At 39.6% G+C, this 22927-nt stretch overlaps 1 protein-coding gene across 1 annotated transcript in view; it reads right to left on the reverse strand.

Annotated features, from left to right (window-relative positions):
• Positions 1–22927, reverse strand: part of VAMP7 (vesicle associated membrane protein 7) — a 74409-nt gene that overhangs the window by 40703 nt on the left and 10779 nt on the right. The window contains 3 exon segments of the mRNA XM_070462880.1: positions 5244–5381; positions 10444–10501; positions 16682–16836. Of these exon segments, the coding sequence (XP_070318981.1) occupies positions 5244–5381; positions 10444–10501; positions 16682–16827 (342 nt within the window). The 5' untranslated portion in view covers positions 16828–16836.

The following is a 22927-nucleotide window of genomic DNA, read 5'->3' on the forward strand; positions in this document are numbered from 1 at the left end:
TCTCATCTCTTAAGTAAAAATGCATGTTAATAACCCCACATTTTTTATGCCCCCTCCCACAGTTACTGTTTTGACATCATAATATATACCTCTTTTTGTTTTGAAATCCCTTATTGTGGTTATGGGTGATCTTAGTCTTTTTGCAATCCTCTTCATAGCTTTATATGTGGTTGGTTTAGTACCTTTACAGTGTATTTGCCTTTACCAATGAGAAGTCTCCTTCCATAATTTTCATATTTCTTCTTGAAACCTTTTTTCCAGCTTGGAGAAGCCCCTGAAACATTTCCTTTAAAGCAAGCCTGGTGGTGATTAACTCTTTTAGCTTTTGTTTATCTGTAAAACTTTCTATTTCTCTATCAAATCTGAGTGAAAGCCTTGTTGAGGATTCTTGGTTGTCAGTTTTTCCCTCTTACCACTTTAAAAATATCATGCCATTCCCTTCTGGCCTTCAGGACTCCTGTTGCAAAGTCAGTTGATAGTTCTATGGGAATTTCCTTGTGTGCAACATTTTGCTGTTCCCCAGCTGCTTTTAATATTCTCTCTTTATCTTTAATTTTTGCCATTTTAATTAAAATGTCTTGGTGTGGTCCTCTTTGGGTGGATCCTGTGGGAACTCTCTGTCCTTCCTAGACCTTGATATCTGTTTCTTTCCCCAAGTTAAGGAAGTCTTCAGTTAATTTGCTTTCAAATATGTTCTCTGCCCCCTTTTCTCCCTTCTTCTGGGAGCCCTATCATGCAAATGTTAGTACATATGATGTTGTTTCAGAGGTTTCTTAAACAGTACTCATTTCTTTTTATTCTTTTTTCTTTTTTTCTGTTGAGCTTCAGTGATTTCCACTACTCTGTCTTACAGCTCACTGATCCATTCCTCTGTATCATACAATTCACTGTTGATTCTTTCTAGTGTATTTATTTCAGTTATTGTATTCTTCACCTTTGCTTGGACATTCTTTACATATTATAACTCTTTGTAAGAAATTCTAATTTCTCACTCTGTTAATCCAATCATTTCTTAGATTCTTTGATCATCTTACAATCACCACCTTGAGTTCTTTATTGGGTAGGTCGCTTATGTCCACTTCACTTAGCTCTTCTTATGGGCTTTTCGCTTGTTCTTTCATTTGCAACATGTTCCTCTGTCTCATATTGCCTAATTTCCTTTTTAATTTCTATGTATTTGGTAAGTTGATTACATTTCCCGACCTTGAAGTGGCCTTTTCTAGGAAACGTCCTAGGAATCCTAGCAGTGCACTTCCTTCTGGTCACCAGAGCTGTATGCTGTAGGGACAATACCTACACAGGCTGTGTGGGTCCTTCTGTTGTGGACAATCTGGTAGGCATAGCTGGCCCCCAGTCTGGTTGGTTTCCAGACCTTATCTTGTGCAGAGGCTGTCAGCCACTGGTGGGCAGGGTCAGGTCACAAGGCAGCTGGCTACAGAGACCCAAGGGGTCCTGGGATCTCTGGCTGAAGGCCCTTGGGGGGTCCCAGAGCTGGTGTTGGCCTGCTGCTGGGCAGGGCAAGCGCCCAGTGGGTCCTGAGACTTCTGTTTGTCCACTGGCTGGTGAGACCTACTGGTTTGTGGAGCTGGGCCCTGGGATCTCTGGCTGAAGGTTTCTGAAGGTCCCAGAGTTGATGTGCCAGCCTACTGGTGGGTGAGGCTGGGGTCCAGGGGGTCCTGGGGTGGCGCTTGCTCACTGGTAGGTGATCCTGGCCCTGGGGATAGTGCTGGCTTACTGGTGGGCAGATCCAGGTTCCAGGATCTCTGGCTGCAGGGCCTAAGTGGGGATTCCCAGGGCTAGTGCACACACACTGGTGTGCAGGGCCATGTCCTGAGCCCCCTATAGGTTCAGGGATTCTTAAAGCAACCAGCCTGCAGTGAGTGGGGCTGATTCCCTGCTTGGCTAGTTGTTTGGCTTGAGATGTCTCAGTATTGGTGCAGATAGGCTGGTGGGTAGGGCCATGTCCTGGCATTAATATGCTAAAGGGAAGATTCCTAAATTGTGCTTATGGGCTCCATTGGTAAAGAATGGTAGAATGAGCTCCCAAAATTGCCTACCACCAACGTCTATGTCCCTAGGGTGAGCTCCAGTGGCTTTCCACCTTTCCATGAGACTCTCCAAGATCAGCAGGTGGATCCGATCCACCTTTCAAATTACTGCTTCTGCCCTCATTTCCTGAGCATGTGGATTTTATACACGCTCTTTAAGAGTAGAGTATTTCTCACAGTCTTTCAGCACTCTTGAAATTAAGCCCTGTTGGCCTTCAAAGCCAAATATTCTGGGGGCTCTTCTTCCCAATGGAGGACTCCAGGGCTGGGGAGCCTCATGTGGAGCTTGAGCCCCTAGCTGCTTGGAGAGAATCTCTGCAATTGTAATTATCATTCCACTTGTGGGCCACCAACTCCAAGGTATGGATCTTGATTATACTGTGTGTCTGCCCCTCTGTCTTGTTGTGGTTTCTTCTCTATATCTTCAGTAGTATAAGATCTTTTCTGCTAGTCTTCTGATCTTTCTCATAATAGTTGCTCTGTAAATAGTTGTAATTTTGGTGTGTCCATGGAAGGAGGTGAGCTCAGGGTTTCCTAATTCACCAACTTGGCCATCAACCTGACCCTATTTATTTTCAAATGGGCATTGGTATATATTTTGCTGATGGTGTTTTACATAGATGTATGTATATAAGTATTTCCTAGTGGAAGTATGAAACAAAACAATTGAATAATAAAGACTCATAACTATTTAAATGAACTTCATCCCCACAGGATGCATATTTAGAAGTATAATCCTCACAAAGGTATTAAAAACAACACTTACAGGAGAAATAAAGAGGAAATTATTCAATGACAGTGAGTCCTTTTTTCTCATTCACAACACTATCATTGATAAAACTTATGTCTTTGCACTCATACAGTTTGATGAATAAAGAGTAAGCATTCTTTAATGCAAAATAAGACCACAATGAGATATCATTACACATCCACAAGAATGAATAACATTAAAAAGACAGACCATAACAAGAGTTGGCAAGTATGCAGAAACACTGGAAGTGCTAGTGGGAATATAAACAGTACAGCCACTTTGGAAAAAAGTTTGATGATTCATTATAAAATTAAACATCATTCACCATATGACCCAGCAATTCCACCCTTAGGTATTTACCAAAGAAAAATAAAAACACATGTCTGTGCAAAGACTTGTACATGGATGTTCATAATAGTTTTGTTGGTGATAGCTGAAAACTGGAAGTAACTCAAATATCCAGCAACAGGTGAATGGATAAACAAATTGTGTTATATGCATACAATACTACTCAGAAAAAAAGACAACTACTGATTTATACAATATGGATCAATATCAAAAAGTTTACACTGAGCAAAACAAGGAAGATACAAAAGGGTATATAATGTATGATTCCATTTATAAGAAATTCTAGAAAAGATAAAACTAATTTGTGGTGACAAAAATAGAGCAGCGGTTGCCTCAGGGAAGGACCTGACTGCATAGGAACATGAGGAATCCTTTAGGGTCATGAGATGTTTTGTATCTGAAAAAAGTATATACATATGTATAAATTCACCAAACTGAGAATTAGGTATTCATACAGATAAACAGGCTTTCAAATGACCAACTGAGCTACCCAAAAATTAAATTTACCTTGTGGGAGGGTAGAGGTTAATGTACAGGTTAAGACACCATTTGGCATGTTGAGTGGATTTACACATTAAAAGGGTAGTTGAAGATGATCTTTAATCTCCTTCCCAATCATGAGATACTCTGACCACCATTTATAGAGAATATCACTTTCCATCCTAAAATGGCCCATTCCAAGATAGGAAAGTGTTTTATACTACGATTATTTACCTTGGACATTAATGAGAAGGTTTCATGACATTTTTTTTCTAATCAGACTGCTTTTTATATAATTTCATGCACACTCTTTCAATGTGGTTTCACTGAGTATGAAACTTTCCAAAAGTTCCTGTTATTATTAATAAGTGAGGCTATTTAATGGCATTGTGGGTAGCACTGAACATTTTTTACAATTTAATTGCCTTGTTTTTGCTTTAAAACTTTTCTAGTATCTCTAGCAGCACAAGCCAAAGGCCCAGAAGATGGCTAGAGAAACCAGGGTTTCACATCTTTAAGAGGTTTTGTGTTTTAAGGGATTCTTTTTGTGTGTGTTTATTCTAATGATTTTTCCATTTTTGTGTGTGTGAAAATACCTATTTACTAGTTTTATCATTTTAGTAGCTTTTAAGACAAGAATGGTTTTATATAAGATAAATTGATGGCTCACACAGAAAAATTATTTCAGAATGTGAAGTATTACAAACATGATTTTATTATTTTTTAATTTATTTATTTTAATTGGAGGCTAATTACTTCACAATATTGTATGCCAAAACATGATTTTCAGTTCAAATAAGAAACAATGTCTTTAGGTCCTATGCCTTTTCAGATGACTATATGAGTGTAAGTCATAATCAGAATGCAAATAGCCCAAGTGAATGTTTAGCAACAGAGGATTCTCTCAGTTGTTTATTAAGTGCAATCCAAAATCTAAAGCAGCTGAGACAGGTGCTAATTTCATTCCTGTTATTTGTAATTAGTGATGAAATTTAATGGTGTTTGTAAGTAGCTCTCGAGCATTTGCCATATTAAATAGGGTTTAAATATAAGGGGCCATTAAAATGTAGTTTTAAAGCCTAATAGACTTGGACAAACAGGTATTTTGAATAATCAACACCTCTGGAGCATATGCCAAGTCTAAATGGCAAAATTGGTCCATTTATTGTGGGCACAGAGGTGACCTTGTAACTGCTGAATACACTGCATTTATGGAGATTGAACGGTATCCAGATGGTAGATAACTATTCTGTTTACTAAACTGTGGATACCTGATACTCCTGTCATTGTTTTGCCATGACAGAACTATGTTTTCAGTCTCCTATATTCACAAAAATTGCCATTATCATAGCAATTGTCTGTTGACAGACAGCTATCAAGTGAATGAATATTTCATCATCCCACACCTTTCCTATGAATTAAACAGACATTTATAAGAAAAAAAAAAAAATAAAATGGCCCATTCATATATTTTTTTAAATCTGGGAAGTTTTACTATCTTGGCATATAATAACAGTCAGAAAAATACACTGCAGGTCAGGGTCCCCTACATCCATGGTTCTTTAAAGGAATAAAGAAGATATGAATCAAATACTATATCCCGAGAAATATCTTACCAGCTGTGCAGCCAAGACACTTGAGAACTCACTATTCATGGCATATGGGAGTGCTGTTTGTGCTCTTGAACCATATGTAGTCTGGAACCTCTTCTTTATCTCATTCAGAAAATTAAAGGCTCGCGAACGCTCAAAATCCTGAGGAGATGAATACAGAGTTAACACTAAACAAAAATGATATGGATGATTAACAACAACCATAAGAACAGCTAATATTTACTGAGCAATGATTCTATGAGGAGGAACTGACCTCATTTTACAGATAAAGAAACAAAGGCTCTGAAAAGAAACTAACTTGCTAAAAGTGAAACTAGTAAATGAAAGAGCTGAGTTGAATCCAAATGTTAGATTACTGCCAACTAAGATAACAGTACCTAGGTTACCATCTTAAGAGCAGAAATTGGGTTTTACCCCATCCATATCTTTCACAGGATCTATTAGAAAGCCCAGCACAAGAAAATGCTTGAGAAATCCATAGTAATAGTACAGTCTTTCACACACAAAGATAACACTACTGACATAAATTTTTAATTAACTTTTTTCAATAGTGGTGGTATACTTGAAAAGATCAAGGAATGTATTCTTGTCTAGTTCCAGTCAAAAAGTGTGTGTGTAACCTATACACAAAAGTACAATTATAGCTTAAGAAATGTAAGACTCAACTCTGACCATCCCAAATTCAGTGCTATTTCTCACCTACTCCCAGAACTTTCACATCAGTCATTTCAGATATAACTGGATTTTTAAAATAATTTTAGAAGATACTGTGAAACCAGGGAATATAAGTCACTGTGATAATCACTGTGGTTGACACACATCTCCATTTCACCTAAGATGAGTAGTCTAAGCCAAAAGTTCTTAAAGTTGGGTCAATGGTCCAAATTCAAGGGGCCAATGTACTTGGATTAAAAAAAATCTCATCATTATTTTCACCAATCTTTAACTCAAATTTCAACTGTGAATGTAGTAACAAAATAGAGTAGTATTAAATAGTACCTGGGACTCTGTCACCAAGAGAAGTCTTTTTTGCATATATCATCAGTTACAGACATCTCTCAAAATATCATTAATACTTATCACCACATCAAAACTATGTTTATTAAACCCGTGACTATATCTTGTTATTAGTGAATTCATAAAGAAGCATATACTACTAAATCAATATTTATACTATTTTGAATACTGTGAAAATGAAAGTCACTCAGTTGTGTTCGACTCTTTGTGACCCCATGGACTGTAGCCTGCCAGGCTCCTCTGTCCATGGAATTCTCCAGGCCAGAATACTGGAGTGGGTAGCTGTTCCCTTCTCCAGGGGATCTTCTCAACTCAGGAATCAAACCCAGGTCTCCTGCATTGCAGGCAGATTCTTTATCAACTGAGCCACCAGGGAAGCCCTGAATACTGAATTTCATTATAACTGTTATTACCAGGTTGGTGCAAAAGTAATTTTGATTTTGCATTGTTGAACTTTGCCATTTGATATTGAAATACATTTTTAAATACATGTGGTCATGTTACATGTCATTTTAATGAGCATTTCTTGTTTTATAGAGAGCATCATCAAAGCTGATCCTCTTACAACTACATGAGAAGTTGCCCAAGAACTCAATGTTGATCATTCTATGGTCATTTGGCATTTGAAGGAAATTAGTAAGGTGAAAAAGTTTGATAAGTGGTTGCGTACTGTGGTTGTTGTTCAGTCACTCAGTTGTGTCCGACTCTTTGCAACCCATGGACTGCAACACATCAGGCTTCCCTGTCCTTCACCATCTCCCAGAGCTTGCTCAAACTCATGTCCATTGAGTCAGTGATGCCATCCAACCATCTTGTCCTCTGTCATCCCCTTCTCCTTCTGCCTTCAATCTTTCCAGCATCAGGGTCTTTTCTAATGAGTTGGCTCTTTGCATTAGGTGGCCAAAGTATTGGAGCTTCAGCATCAGTCCTTCCAATGAATATTCAGGGTTGATTTCCTTTAGGATTGACTGGTTTGATCTCCTTGCAGTCCAAGGGACTCTCAAGAGTCTTCTCCAACACCACAGTTCAAAAGCATCAGTTCTTCAGTGCTCAGCCTTCTTTATGGTCCAACTCTCACATCCATACATGACTACTGGAAAAACCATAGCTTTGACTATATGAACCTTTGCTGGCAAAGTAATGTCTCTGCTTTTTAATGTCTAGGTTGGTCACACTTTCTCTTCCAAGGAGCAAGGTCCTTTTAATTTCATGGCTGCAGTCACCATCTGCAGCAATTTTGGAGCCCAAGAAAATAAAGTCTCATTGTTTCCCCCTCTTTCCATTGTTTCCCCATCTATTTGCCATGAAGTGATGGGACCAGATGCCATGATCTTTGTTTTTTGAATGTTGAGTTTTAAGTCAGCTTTTTCACTCTCCTCTTTCACCTTCATCAAGAGGTTCTTTAGTTCCTCTTCACTTTCTGCCATAAGGGTGGTGTCATCTGCATATCTGAGGTTATTGATATTTCTCCCAGCAATCTTGATTCCAGCTTGTGCTTCATCCAGTCTGGCATTTTGCATGATGTACTCTGCATATAAGTTAAATAAACAGGGTGATGATATACAGCCTTGACATACTCCTTTCCCAATTTGAAACCAGTCTGTTGTTCCATGTCCTGGTTCTAACTGTTGCTTCTTGACCTGCATACAGGTTTTGCAGGAGGCAGGTAAGGTGGTCTGGTATTCCCATCTCTTTAAGAATTTTCCAGTTTGTTGTGATTCACAGAGTCAAAGGCTTTAGAGTAGTCAATGAAGCAGAAGTTGATGTTTTTTTTTAAATTCTCTTGCTTTTTCTATGATCCAACAGATGTTGGCAATTTGATCTCTCTCTGGTTCCTCTGCCTTTTTTAACTTCAACTTGAACATCTGGAAGTTCACAGTTCATGTACTGTTGAAGTCTGGCTTGGAGAATTCTGAGCATTACTTTGCTACATGTGAAATGAGTGCAACTGGGCAGTAGTTTGAACATTCTTTGGCTTTGCCCTTCTTTGGAACTGGAATGAAAACTGATCTTTTCCAGTCCTGTGGCCACTGCTGAGCTTTTAAAATTTGCTGGCATACTGAATGCAGTACTTTAACAGCATCATCTTTCAGGATTTGAAATAGCTCAGCTGGAATTCCATCACCTACACTAGCTTTGTTCATAGTGATGTTTCCTAAGGCCCACTTGACTTTGCACTCCAAGATGTCTGGCTCTAGGTGAGTGATCACACCATCGTGGTTATCTGGGTCATGAAGATCTTTTTGTATAGTTTTTCTGTGTATTCTTGCCACCTCTTCTTAGTATCTTCTGCTTCTGTTAGGTGCCTACTGTTACTGTCCTTATTGTGCTCACCTTTGCGTGAAATGTTCCCTTGGTATCTCTAATTTTCTTGAAGAAATCTCTAGTCTTTCCCATTCTATTGTTTCCTTCTATTTCTTTGCATTGTTCACTTCGAAGCTTTCTTTATCTCTTGTTGCTATTCTTTGGAACTCTGCATTCAGATGGATATATCTTTCCTTTTCTCCTTTGCCTTTTGCTTCTCTTCTTTTCTCAGTTATTTTTAAGGCCTCCTCAGACAACCATTTTGCCTTCTGAGTTGACCATAAATAAAAAAAAAATCATCATTTTGAAGTGTTACCTTCTCTCATTCTACACAACAACAAACCACTTCTTGGTTGGATTGTGATGTGTGACAAAAACTGGATTTTACACAACAACCAGCTCAGTGGTTGAACTGAGATGAAGCTCCAAAGCACTTTCCAATGCCAAACTTGCAGCAAGGAAAAAAAAGGTATTAGTCACTGTTTGGTTGTCTGCTGCCCATCTGATCCACTACAGCTTTCAGAACCTTGGCAAAACCATTAACATCTGAGAAGTGTGCTCAGCAAATTAAGGAGATGCACCGAAAATTGCAATGCCTGCAGCCGGCATCAATCAACAAAAAGGGCCCAGTTCTCTGCAACAATGCCTGGCCAGTCACACAACCAATGCTTCAAAAGTTGAATGAATTGGGCTATGAAGTTTTGCCTCATCTGCCATATTCACCTGACCTCTTGCCAACTGACTACCACTTCTTCAAGCATCTCAACAACTTTTTGCAGGGAAAATGCTTCCACAACCAGCAGGACACAGAAAATGCTTTCCAAGAGTTCATCAAATCCTGAAGCACGGATTTTTATGCTACAGGAATAAACAAGCTTATTTCTCATTGGCAAAAATGTGTTGACTGCAATGGTTCCTATTCTGATTAATAAAGATGTGTTTGAGCCTAGTTATAATGATTTAAATCTCAGGGTCCAAAACCACTATTACTTTTGCAGCAACCTAATAAAATCATGCATTTAAAAAATTCTGGGAGGGATCCACGAACAGCAAAGAGGTCTGTGATACAATAAACGTTAAGAACCATGACCTATGGCAATCATGCCAATTCCATGCCTCTTGTATGTGATCAATTTAAAAAGAAGTACATAACCTAGTCCTAGCCAATAAGGCATGAAAAGTCCACTTTGAAAGTGGGAGAAGAGAAAGGTGTGCCTCTGGGGAGTTTCCTCATTCCTGCAGGAAGAGACTTGAGAAGACATAGCCCCTCTTTTTGGGACACAAATAAATAAGCACATAGCTCTTTGAAACCATAAGGGAAATGTGTCCAAGAATAAGTCGACACTAGGATTGCAGAGAGGAGAGAGGACCTTGATGACATTATTAAGGTATTGAGCATTTTGCATCAAGCTTCAAATACTCAAAAAACAACCTATCAATGTAAACTATGGGTTTACAAAGTTGATTATAATGTGTTGTGATTTTATTTTCCCAAAGTCCACATACATTAAAAAATTCACTAACTATTGATTAAAGGAATGAAATAACCTATTTACTATTTCAGATAAATTTTGAGAGGGTCTGATACTGAAGAATCATAATAATGAACACCAATTTTCACTACACAATAAATTAAGTGTAGAAGTTATAATAAAAGGTTCAGTTAAAACTCTACAAAACCAAACTGATTTGTGTATACCCAGATATCAACTTTTTCTGTGATTCGCTGCTCTATATGACAAATGCAAAGCATAAAAAACAATTTTGAGCTACAGAAAGTTATATTTGCATCAACTTTACCCACCAAAGATACAGATAATTAAGGACTAACTCTACTAATATTACACACAGTTAAAGAGCAACATGTCCTCAAATTACTTACATCATCAGTGATACAAAGATATACAATCCTGTCTTGGCAGATGTAATGAAACAGATAACTGTAGAATAAAAGATATAAAACTTACTGTGGTTATGAGCAATATCTCTTTCACTTCTATCTTCTATCTACATATAAGAAATTTTAGAACTGCCAACATGACCATATTATTTACAAATACTGTCTATTTTCCCTCTCCCCTATAGTCAAACTTGATAGATATAAATAAAGAAATTAAAACAAGGTCTCTATCTTAACTAAATAGTGCAACATCATGCACATTATCCATAAAAATAATATCTAAGAAAGCATACTTGGACTGTTTTTGCTCTGCTGCATGGCATGCCAGATCTTAGTTCCCTGACCAGGGATTGAACCCAGGCCCTAGCAGTGAAAGCACTGAATCCTAACCACTGGACTGCTAGGGAAGTCTCAGATTCTTAAGGTTTGAACAAAAGATGACATCTGAAGGACACATAATTAAGATAAACACCCAAATGGGCCACACAGAGCAAACATTTTTTTCTACCAGATACTCAACAATAACATATATTTGGCATCGACTAGGAGACAGTTACTGGGCTAGGTGCTGAGGATACAAATAAGCAAAATCATCAGTCCCTGCCTTCAGAGAATGAAAGTGCAGGCAATTGTGGAACTGCATAGTAAAGAGGATGATAAAGAGTTAGAGGGGAGGGGAAGAGTTAAAGGCAGTACATGGTGCTATGGGGATATAGAAGAGACACCTATATCTATATAGGGGAGTTTGGCAAAGTGTAACTGGAGGACATCCCGGAGCACATGTCTAAGCTGAACCTGAAGACTAAGTAAGAGATGGCAAGAAGAAGAAGTGAAGAGAGTTCTGGAATGAGAGACCAACAAGCTTAAGGGTTTTGAGATAAAACAGCACATAATGGGTTTGAAAGTAAAATTAATTAACATGGCTAAAGTATAGAATGTACAGAACAAAAATAAATGGCTTCCACAAAGGAGGTTGTAAGTAAGCAAATACTTTCAAATCTTGTATAAGGTTTTCAAGTCTCACTATATCTATATAATCCTAAGAACAATGATCAAGCATCAGACGGTTTTAGCAAGGGGACAGTGTGATCAGAACTGCCACGAAAAGGATGCTTTGGCTAGAGTATGAGAGCTGACCAAGAGGAGGAGCAGACAGGAGACTACTGAAGTAGAACAGTGAAGGAAACAAACTAAAGTACTATGGGCAACGAAGAAGGAGGAACAGAGAAAAGAACTTGAGGACTGGCTACTGGGGCTGAGGCAGAGGGATAACTCGGATTTTGCTTCTCAGATTTCTACCCTGGTCAAGTAGATAGACAAGAGTAGCTGATGAACTGTATCATTAATGTTCACGTAGAGGTTTGATGTGAACTATAAGGAGATATTGGAACTCAAATGTCTTCCTCCACCACTCTGAAACTGTTCACATCAACTCCACCAATGATTTCCACACTCCACATCCAGTGGCTCTCTCTGATACATTTGATACTGCTGACCACTTCCTCTAGAAACTGCTCTCTCTTCACTAGATTTCTTGACACCAGGCTTGCCTGGTTTATATGGTAATCTCTTTCCCTCTCTGTTGATGCTTTCCAGCATCCTCAGCCCTCTGCTTTTCTCACAAAGACTCCTTGGAGGGTGGCACCCACTTTCATGTTTTGCTGTCAATACCTGTTTTCAGCTAATACAATTACACTGATTTCCAAAACTAAATTTGACCTATCTCCTGAGCTCAAGGCTTGAATATGCTACTGTTGGCTAGACATATCTAACTAGACATACCATAGACAAACACAGCAGGTGCAAAAATGAAAGTCATCATTTCCCCCACAAAATTTGTTTCTGCTAAACCACACATTTTGCCTTTTCATACTGTTCATGGGGTTCTCAAGGACTTTGGAAGTTCTTTGAAAGGATGGATGCTGAAGCTGAAACTCCAATACTTTGGCCACCTGATGCAAAGAACCAACTCATTGGAAAAGACCCTGATGCTGGGAAAGATTGAAGGCAGAAGGAGAAGGGGACAACAGAGGATGAGATGGTTGGATGGCATCACCGACTCGATAGACATGAGTTTGAGCAGGCCCCGGGAGCTGGTGATAAAACAGGGAAGCCTGCTGTGCTGCAGTCCATGGGGTCGCAAAGAGTCAGACACGACTGAGCAACTGAACTGACTGAACTGAAACCACACTTAGAATTGATGCTTTTGAACTGTGGTACTGGAGAAGACTCTTGAGAGTTCCTTGGACAGCAAGGAGATCAAACCAGTCAATCTTAAAGGAAATCAATCCTGAATACTCATTGAAAGGACTGATGCTGAAGCTGAAGCTCCAATATTTGGCCACCTGATGTGAACAGCTGACTCATTGGAAAAGACTCTGATGCTAGGAAAGATTGAAGGCAGAAGGAGAAGAGGTCAACAGAGGGTGAGATGGTTGGATGGCATCACTGATTCAATGGACATGAACTTGGGCAAACTCCAGGAGATGATGAGGGACAGGGAAGCCTGGCATGCTGCAGTCCACTGGGTCACAAAGAGTCAGACACAACTTGGTGACTGAACAACAACAGCAAAACCACACTTGGCAGTACCTTGGTGCAAAGACCATAGGAGGTAATGAGGTATAGTTGTTGCCATCAAGGACCCTACAGTCAGGGGACAGAGACAAAAAATGAAGATTGCAATTATAACACAGTGTCAGAACTGCTATAATGGATAAACACAGGATACGATGGAGACACATAAAAAGGGGGCACCTGGCACAGTCTTGGAGTTTTCAGAGGTTTATAGAAGAGGAAACATAAGCTCAGGAAGAACAACTCAAATTTTGAAAAAGTAACAGCTATTGCAGAGGCTAGAAAGAGAGAATGAACCCAGAAATGATATGCACATAGCTAAGTGTGGCTGAAGAACAAAACTGAGGTCTCAAGTAGTGAGAGATGAGGCCAGAAGAGGCAGATTTTGAGAAATTTTTCAAGTTGTGTTAAGAAACTACCCTGAGTACCTGCTGAAGGAAGGGACATTATTAGAATCACCCTTTTAGAAGGAGTAAAGTGAAAATTAGAAAGTATTTCATTTGGGACCTGTAAAATGAGCAAAAATGTACCAGGGGGCCTAGGAGGGGAAGGACATTCCAAGGTGCAAAATAAAGAAAAAAATATACCAAAGCTTAAAATAACATAGATAGGTCTGGGAATGACAAAGATATCTATAGAGACAAAGATAGAAAAGTCAGAAATAGACAAAATAATGAAGGCTTAGTTTGGGTTTTAAGCAAGAAAGTATCATCTTAGGAATGTTGAATACAGATTTAAGGAGGGACAAACTAGAAGCAGAAAAACCAGTTGTGGTTTAGTCACTCAGTCATGTTCAACTCTTTGCACCCCTATGAACTGCAGCCTGCCAGGCTCCTCTGTCCATAGAATTCTCCAGGCAAGAATACTGGAGTAGGTTGCCATTCCCTTCTCCAGGGGATCTTCCTGACCCAGGGATCAAACCCGTGTCTCCTGTGCTGCAGGTGATCTGCATTGCAGGTGGATTCCTTACCGACTGAGCCACCAGGGAAGCCAAAAAACCAGTTAGGAGGAGGTCATTAGGAATAAGAAACAATGAATGCCTGAACAAGCACTATGATGAACGTGGAGAGAGGAGACTGAAATACCTCTTGTAGCAGAATGGCAAAGATTTGGTGAAGAGGTCAAATGTGATTCTGAAGTTTTAAGGTCAGCCAGCTGAATGACTGGTGATGCTATTAATGAAAGAAAGAAATAGCAAGAAGGTCAGATTTCAGGAAGAAATTATTTTCATACAGTAAAATGGAACTTTTACTTTTGGTATATAGTAATAACACTGGAAAAGACCCTGATGCTGGGAAAGATTGAAGGTGGGAGGAGAAGGGGATGACAGAGAATGAGATGGTTGGATGGCATCACCAACTCGATGGACATGAGTTTGAGTAAGCTCCGGGAGTTGGTGATGGACAGGGAAGCCTGGCGTGCTGCAGTTCACGGGGTCACAAAGAGTCGGAAATGACTGAGTGAACTGAACTGACTAAAATAAAAGATATCTTTGATTGGGATGACAGAACATGATTATAGGAAAGAAACCAAGGTAGAAGCTTAAAAAGAAAGAAACAACTCAGTGATGGATACTTACTCCGAATGAGACCAGGTAGGACTGGGTAACGGTGCAGGTAGAAAGACATAGCAGATGAGTAACATTGCTTTCTTGCAGTATAACCACATTTTCATTGGATTACATAGTCTATCTTCCCTTAGAGTTAGATATGGCTATGTGATAAGTTCTGCCTGATAAAATATGAGTAGAAGGTACATACCCTGCTTCCCAGTCTTGCCTCTAAAAAGATGACACATGCTTTCCTTGAGCATTTTCCTGGGAACTGACTAGAAACACGATTGTTAAGCCCAGCAAATTTTTTAAGAAACCCTAAAGCCATACTCACAAGCAACTGGGGTCATTTAACCCCCAGGTAACTTCTCAGACCCTAAACTATACCAGCAAGTAGTAGACTACGCAACCTGTACAGTTCCCAAAGATGACAAACTCACTAATACCCATTTTGGACGTGGCCACAGAGGATAATGTACCAGGAAGAGTCTCCGGGAGAACAAAGGGAGAAAAGATGAAGAAATTCTTCCAGCAAAGCAGAACCACTCCTGGGTCAGAACAGGAGTCTCTGAAATTGCTGTGGGGTAGTTATTTGAATCCTGCTGGGAAGCAGTGACATCTACATGTCAATAGGCCACAGGAGTCACCCCTGGGTATGATGGAGTGGACTGTATCACCCAGATTGTCTGGACCTGGAGTTGGACAAAGCAATCATAAATTTTGGGGGCCACTTCCTGCAGAGAGGAAGTATGTTCTTTGGGAAGTAGAGTACATCCAAATATTTTGGAGGCCCAGAAAAGTAGACTGGAAGATTGAGAGCTGTCTCCTGATACCCTATAACTTCTTCCAGAGTAATGGAGTTTTAGCTGAGCACATGGCTACATAGCTAGAAATGACAAACTCTAGTCTCCATTTCCAGCTAGGTTAGCTACATAATGATGTAGTGAACAATACTATCAGCCACTTCTGGACTGTACCTTAAAAAATGCCAGAACTGAAGAAGCTGCCTTGGCCAGAATTGGAAGGCACTAATTAAAACTGGCAGAGCCACTCCAACAGTCCCAAAGTCCTCATCTCTGGGTTATCTCATAAATTAACACTGTCTTTTAGGATCTCTCTGTTGCAGTAGCTTACACTAAATCCTACATGATACAAGGAGTTAGTTCTGGAAACCAGCAAGGACCTCCTCCTGAGATAGGGTCTAAGGAAATTAGGATGAGTTAGGTAGCAAAAGATTTTTTAAGTATTAAGGAGGAAGGCTGAGGCAATATTTATGATTACTAAGATTTTCCACCTATGCCCCCTTCAATTCATTCTCCAACCAGCCACAACAGTGATCTTTCTAAAGCAAAATCTTACCATGTCACACCCCAGCTGGAAATGTTCAATGCCTTCCCATTGCCCATTGTGTAATGTACAACCCCTTAACATGGCCTATGAGGCCCTATAGGACTTCTCTTCTGTCAATCTCTCTAGCTTTATTTTCATGACGTTGGGCACCAGTCACAGAGAATCACTCAAAGTTCGCTAAATATGCACTATGAGCTCATGTCTCCATACTTTTCTATCAGCTATTCCTTCTACCTGGAATACCACCCCCCTACCCATTACCTTCTACTCTCTACTATAATTATCTATGAATTTGACCATCTCCTTCATTAAACTATAACCTCCTTTAAACAACGAGGACAAATACTGAGTAATTTCTTGTATCTCCAGCACCACCAAAGTGTCTGGTGACAGTCAAGTGCTCAGTAAATATTTACAGAAAGAATGAACAAATAATTATTATTTATCATAACTATATCAAGTTTTACATACCCTAGAGCTCTATAGCAGAGTCACTTTTACATCTAACATTTCCATATTGTTCTTTAAAATACGAATATCACTTAGGTGACAGAATAAAGTAATTTTTAGTTAAATTTAAAATTAATAGAACCAGACATTTTCTAAGCTGGTAAAGATTATTGTTCTGTCAGCTTATTCAAATTATCTGCTGAGAAGCTTGCTTTTCTAGTTTTCTACTGTTCTGAGTATAATAATAAAATTCACTTCTTTTACCCACTACCCACACAGAGCAGAACTCACTTGCCGTGTGAGTACGTTAGTTTGTTATTTTCAGAAGGTATCTTAGCCAGAATCTGCTCTGTCACCTCCAGGAAGTTGCCTCCACACCAAGCATGTTTGGCAAGGATAGTGGTTCCCCTGGCAACGACAGCAAAAAGAATGGCCATGGCTTCAATCTATCAAAAAAAAAAAGACACATAAGACTTAGAATATTTCTTTGACATAACCTTTCAAAAGTAACTTACTATCATTTACCAACACCCATCTGGAGACAATATTGAACAGACTTAACAAGGTCACAGTCTTGTACAAGCCTAAAACACACTGATGTGCATTCAAATATAGAGACAAATCAAATGGATACACATATATACTTTTATGTATATGTGTGTGTGTATACAATGCAATGCATATGATACATACATACACACACAGTTACACTGATAGATAGGTTGCATTTGCAAATTATACAGCACAGATATCACCCCCTGAAAAGCAATGACTATAGATGGAAAAGGGACAGAAAGATATCTTCATCCTTTAATGGAGTGATCTCATCTTGAAAATTTTACCCTAGGGAAACAGTTCAATAAAAGTTAGAGTCTAGATTCACAAATACATGCATTATCAACAATAATATCCCATATTTATTAAGTATTTACTACATACCAGGCACAATATTGAGCAGTTTACATTTATTAACTCATTTAATCCTTATATCAATTAAATTAATACCCTATTATGACACTTATAGTAAAATGAGGAAACTTAAGGATAGATGACTTAGATAATTTATCCAGAATTACAGAACTAAAATTACAGTGGCAAAAGTTGTGATTTAAACTGAGGAAATATGATTCTAAAACCCACAATTTTATCTCTATACTGTATACTGCCTCTACTATGAAGGCATTAACCATCACAGAAACAAAGTGAAAATAACCCAAATCTTCCACAAGAGAGGAATGGTTCTATAAATTATTGTAAGATCTTTTTGTTGTTGTTGTTGTTCTTTTTTTTTTTTCATTTATTTTAGTTGGAGGCTAATTACTTTACAACATTGCAGTGGTTTTTGTCATACATTGAAATGAATTAGCCATGGATTTACATGTATTCCCCATCCCGGTCCCCCCTCCCACCTCCCTCTCCACCCGATCCCTCTGGGTCTTCCCAGTGCACCAGGCCCGAGCACTTGTCTCTGTAAGATCTTTTATAAACAAAATATTTCAAAAACAATACAGCATGAGTTTAACACTATAGTAATACCTCGGAGATACTGGAGGTTCAGTTCTAGACTACCACAATAAAGCAAATATAACAATAAAACAAGTAATATGAACGTTCTGCTTTCCCAATGTATACAGAAGATATGTTTATAATATGCTATAGTCTACTAAGTGTGCAACACCATTATGTCTAAATAAAGAATGTACATATCTTAATTAAAAGCACTTCATTGCTAAAAAATGCTAGCCATCATCTGAGCCTTCAGCAAGTCATAGTAGTAACATCAAAGATGACTGATCACAGATCACCATAACAAATAAAATGAAAAATTTTGAAATATTGCAAGAATTATTAAAATGTTACACAGAAACATGAAATGTGCAAAATATCATTGGAAAAGTGATGCTGACAGACCTGTTCAATGCAGAGTTGCTACAAACCTTTGATTTGTTTTGAAAAAAAAAGGCAATATCCATGAAGCACAATAAAGCATACTTCAATAAAAAGGTTTGCCCATATTTTCCTCACGTTTATGAATTTATACTATCTTTCCCCATAGAACAGTCAGGTTTCTCTTATTTAATGCCATAAACTTATAAAAGGGATGAACAAATGTCTTCCTATTCTTCAACTAACTCTTCAACCTAATGCTATTTGTTAACATGTTCCATTTCATCCAATAAGCCAGAGTCATCCTGGGTGGCAGAGTGAGAATCCCTTATTAAAACTTCAAATCCCTGGTATAATCTCCTGAAATTCTGATTCAAGTAGGCCTGAGGTAGGGCCCTGAACTATACATTTAAGCCAACCCGGTCTAGATGCAGGTGATTCACAGGACCACATTTTGTGAAACACAGCAATTATATTGAGGTGAGGGAATCCACTGATTCCCTCTTGGAATGTCCTTGGTAAGAAGGACACTATACAGAAGTGCTCATCTGTCTCTTGAGCTGAACTCCTCTTGAGGTCTCTTCATTTCACTCTCTATATGAAAGTGTTTCCAGGGTTGTGTTCTCAGCCATCTTCTTCCTGGGTTTCTCCAAACACATATGTAGTAGCATGTCTTAATTTCCAAATGACTCGCTCATACATTATATCCCTTGATTCTAAAAGCCTCAACTGGTGGAGGAATAGGATGGGGAGACCACTTTTCTCCCCCACAAATTCATCAAAAGATCATTTGAATGCTGAGCAACTTCCACAAAACAACTTCTGAACGCTGGCAGAGGACACCAGGCACCCAGAAAGGCAGTCCATTCTCTTTGAAAGGAGTAGGACAAAATATAAAAGACAAAAAGAGAGACAGAAGAGTTAGGGATGGAGACCCATCCTGGGGAGGGAGTCGTGAAGGAGGAGAAGTTTCCAAACACCAGGAAACCCTCTCACTGGCAGGTCTGTGGGGAGTTTTGGAATCTCAGAGGGCAACATAACCAGGAGAAAGAAAAAGAAAACCCACAGAATACAAGCCTAACTACAACTGCCAGTGGAAGAAGTAGCCCAGATGCTCACGTCTGCCATCAGCAAGCGGGGGCTGAACAGGGAGGTGCGGCTGCATTGCTTAGGGTAAGGACAGGGCCTGAATGCCCTGAGGGCAATCTGAGGGAGCTAACGTGAGATAGCAACCCAAACCATGGGATAGCCAGAGAGAGGATAAAAAAGAAAGAGAGAGAGAGAACTTTCCCACAAAAAGCTCTAACCTAAGGCACAGCCTGGCCAGCTCACAGAACAAAGGACTGAATGATCACCAAAAGAGAGCTGGCTGCGGACCGGCCCCTCACCCTCCAGAGGCAGAGAGGCAGGAGTGCAACAGCCAGAGCCAGAAGGCGAGGGGCAATCTCAGCCCCAGAGACGGCATCCTCCACCAAACTGTGAGCAGGCTCCCAGTTGCTAACCACGTCTTCCTGGGATCCTGGACGGTTGACATCTGCCAGGAGGGTCACAGCCTGAGATCAGCTCCCCAGAGGAGACACACAGCACACCTGAGATGGTGCTCTCACGGCGCACCCGGGAAACCAAGTGGCCAGGACCAGGGAGGTGATTAAGATGCACGGCCCACCTGGGACAGTGCGCTCGCCAAGCACCTGGTCACCTGAGCTGCTTGGACCTGGGAAGGGCACAAAACACAGGACCTGCTTTGGACAGTTCCCCTGCAGAGCAACCTGGAGCCTGAGCAGTGTAGACTGGGAAAGCACAGGCCATCGTGAGCTGGGGCAAACCCAGTGTGGTCCATACACTGCGAGCACTCCCCACACACACCAGTGATATTTGTTTGCAGTGTTCCTCCCTCCCCACAACACAACTGAACAAGTGAGCCTAAATAAGTGACCACCTTCACCTCCTTCTGTCAGGGCGGAAATTAAGACAATGAAGAGACTTACAGACAGACAGAAGATGCCAAAATAAAGAACAGGGAGCCACTCTAAAAGTTACAGGTGCAACAGATTAAAACCCTGTAGTTAGCACTGACTAAGCATTGGAAGGGGCCTATAGACCTTGAGAAGAAATATAAGCTGGAACAAGGAACTATCTGAAACTGAATTGACCCCACACTGCCCTCAACAGCTCCAGAGAAATTCCTAGATATATTTTACTATTAACATGTTTTAACTTTTTAAAAATTTTTTATTTTTAAGTTCTTTATTACTCCCTTAATTTTCATTTTTATAACCTACTATTACCTTGCAAAAAAACTCTATTTTAAAGCAAATTTCCACATATATATTTTTTATAGTTTTTGTGCTTTTGTTTTGTATTTTTAATATTGTATTTTTGAGAGTCTAACCTCTACTCTAGATTTTTAATCTTTGCTTTTTGGTATTTGTTATCAATTTTGTACCTTTAAGAATCTAATCTTCAGTACCCATTTTTACTTAGGGGTGTGATTACTGGCTTGATTGCTCTCTCCCCTTTTGACTCTCCTTTTTCTCCCCCAGGTCACCTCTATCTCTTCCCTCCCCCTTCTCTTCTCTACCTAAATCTGTGAATCTCTTTGGGTATTCCAGGCTGTGGAGAGCACATGGGGAATTGATTACTGGCTAGATTGCTCTCTCCTCTTTTGACTCCCCCTATTCTCCTCCTGGTCACCTCTATCTCCCTCATCCCTCTTCTCTTCTCCATGTAACTCTGTGAATCTCTCTGGGTGTCCCCCACTGTGGAGAAATCTTTTCACCATTAACCTAGATGTTTTATCATCAGTGCTGTATGGATGGAGAAGTCTTGAGGCTACTGTAAGAATAAGACTGAAAGCCAGAGGCAGGAGGCTTAAATCCAAAACTTGAGAACACCAGAGAACTCCTGACTCCAGGGAACATTAATAGACAAGAGCTCATCCAAAAGCCTCCATACCTACACTGAAACCAAGCTCCACCCAAGAGCCAACAAGTTCCAGAGCAAGACATACCATGCTAATTCTCCAGCAATGCAGGAACATAACCCTAAGCATTAATACATAGGGGGCAAAAAGTCACACCAAACCCATAGACACCTCAAAACTCACTACTGGACACACTTCATTGCACTCCAGAAAGAAGAGATCCAGCTCCACCCACCAGAACACAGACACAAGCTTCCCTAACCAGGAAACCTTGACAAGCCACTAGTCCAACCCCACCCACAGGGAGCAACCTCCACAATAAAGAGGAACCACAAACTTCCAGCCTACAGAAAGGCCACCCCAAACACAGCAATCTAAACAAAATGAAAAGGCAGAGAAATATTCAGCAGGTAAAGGAACATGATAAATGCCCACCAAACCAAACAAAAGAGGAGGAGATAGGGAGTCTACCTGAAAAAGAATTCAGAATAATGATAGTAAAGATGATCCAAAATCTTGAAAACAAAATGGAGTTACAGATAAATAGACTAGAGACAAGGATTGAGAAGATGCAAGAAATGTTTAACAAGGACCTAGAAGAAATAAAAAAGAGTCGATCAATAATGAATAATGCAAACTGAGGTCAAAACCACCTGGAGGGAACCAACAGTAGAATAACTGAGGCAGAGGATAGAATAAGTGAGGTGGAAGATAGAATGATGGAAATAAATGAAGCATAGAGGAAAAAAGGAATAAGAATTAAAAGAAATGAGGACAACCTCAGAGACCTCTGGGACAATGTTAAACGCCCCAACGTTCGAATCACAGAAGTCCCAGAAGAAGAAGACAAAAAGAAAAGCCATGAGGAGATAATAGTTGAAAACTTCCATAAAATGGGGAAGGAAATAGCCACCCAGTCCAAGAAACCCAGAGAGTCCCAAACAGGATAAACCCAAGGCAAAACACCCCAAGACACATATTAATCAAACTAACAAAAATCAAACACAAAGAACAAATATTAAAAGCAGCAAGGGAAAAGCAACAAATAACACACAAGGGGATCCCCATAAGGATAACAGCTGATCTTTCAATAGAAACTCTTCAGGCCAGAAGGGAATGGCAGGATATACTTAAAGTGATGAAAGAGAAAAACCTACAACCAAGATTACTATACCCAGCAAGGATCTCATTCAAATATGAAGGAGAAATCAAAAGCTTTACAGACAAGCAAAAGCTGAGAGAATTCAGCACCACCAAACCAGCTCTTCAACAAATGCTAAAGGATCTTCTCTAGACAGGAAACACAGAAAAGGTTTATAAACTCAAACCCAAAACAACAAAGTAAACAGCAATGGGATTCATACTTATCAATAATTACCCTAAATGTAAATGGGTTGAATGCCCCAACCAAAAGACAAAGACTGACTGAATGGATACAAAAACAAGACCCCTATATATGCTGTCTACAAGAGACCCACCTCAAAACAAGGGACACATACAGACTGAAAGTGAAGGGCTGGAAAAAGATATTTCACACAAATGGAGACCAAAAGAAAGCAGGAGTAGCAATACTCATATCAAATAAAATAGACTTTGAAATAAAGTCATGGAAAGAGACAAAGAAGGACACTACATAATGATAAAGGATCAATCCAAGAAGAAGATATAACAATTATAAATATATATGCACCCAACATAGGAGCACTGCAATATGTAAGGCAAATGCT

This window comes from Odocoileus virginianus, unplaced genomic scaffold (assembly GCF_023699985.2).
Source record: "Odocoileus virginianus isolate 20LAN1187 ecotype Illinois unplaced genomic scaffold, Ovbor_1.2 Unplaced_Scaffold_16, whole genome shotgun sequence".
In the NCBI taxonomy this organism is placed as follows: domain Eukaryota; kingdom Metazoa; phylum Chordata; class Mammalia; order Artiodactyla; family Cervidae; genus Odocoileus; species Odocoileus virginianus.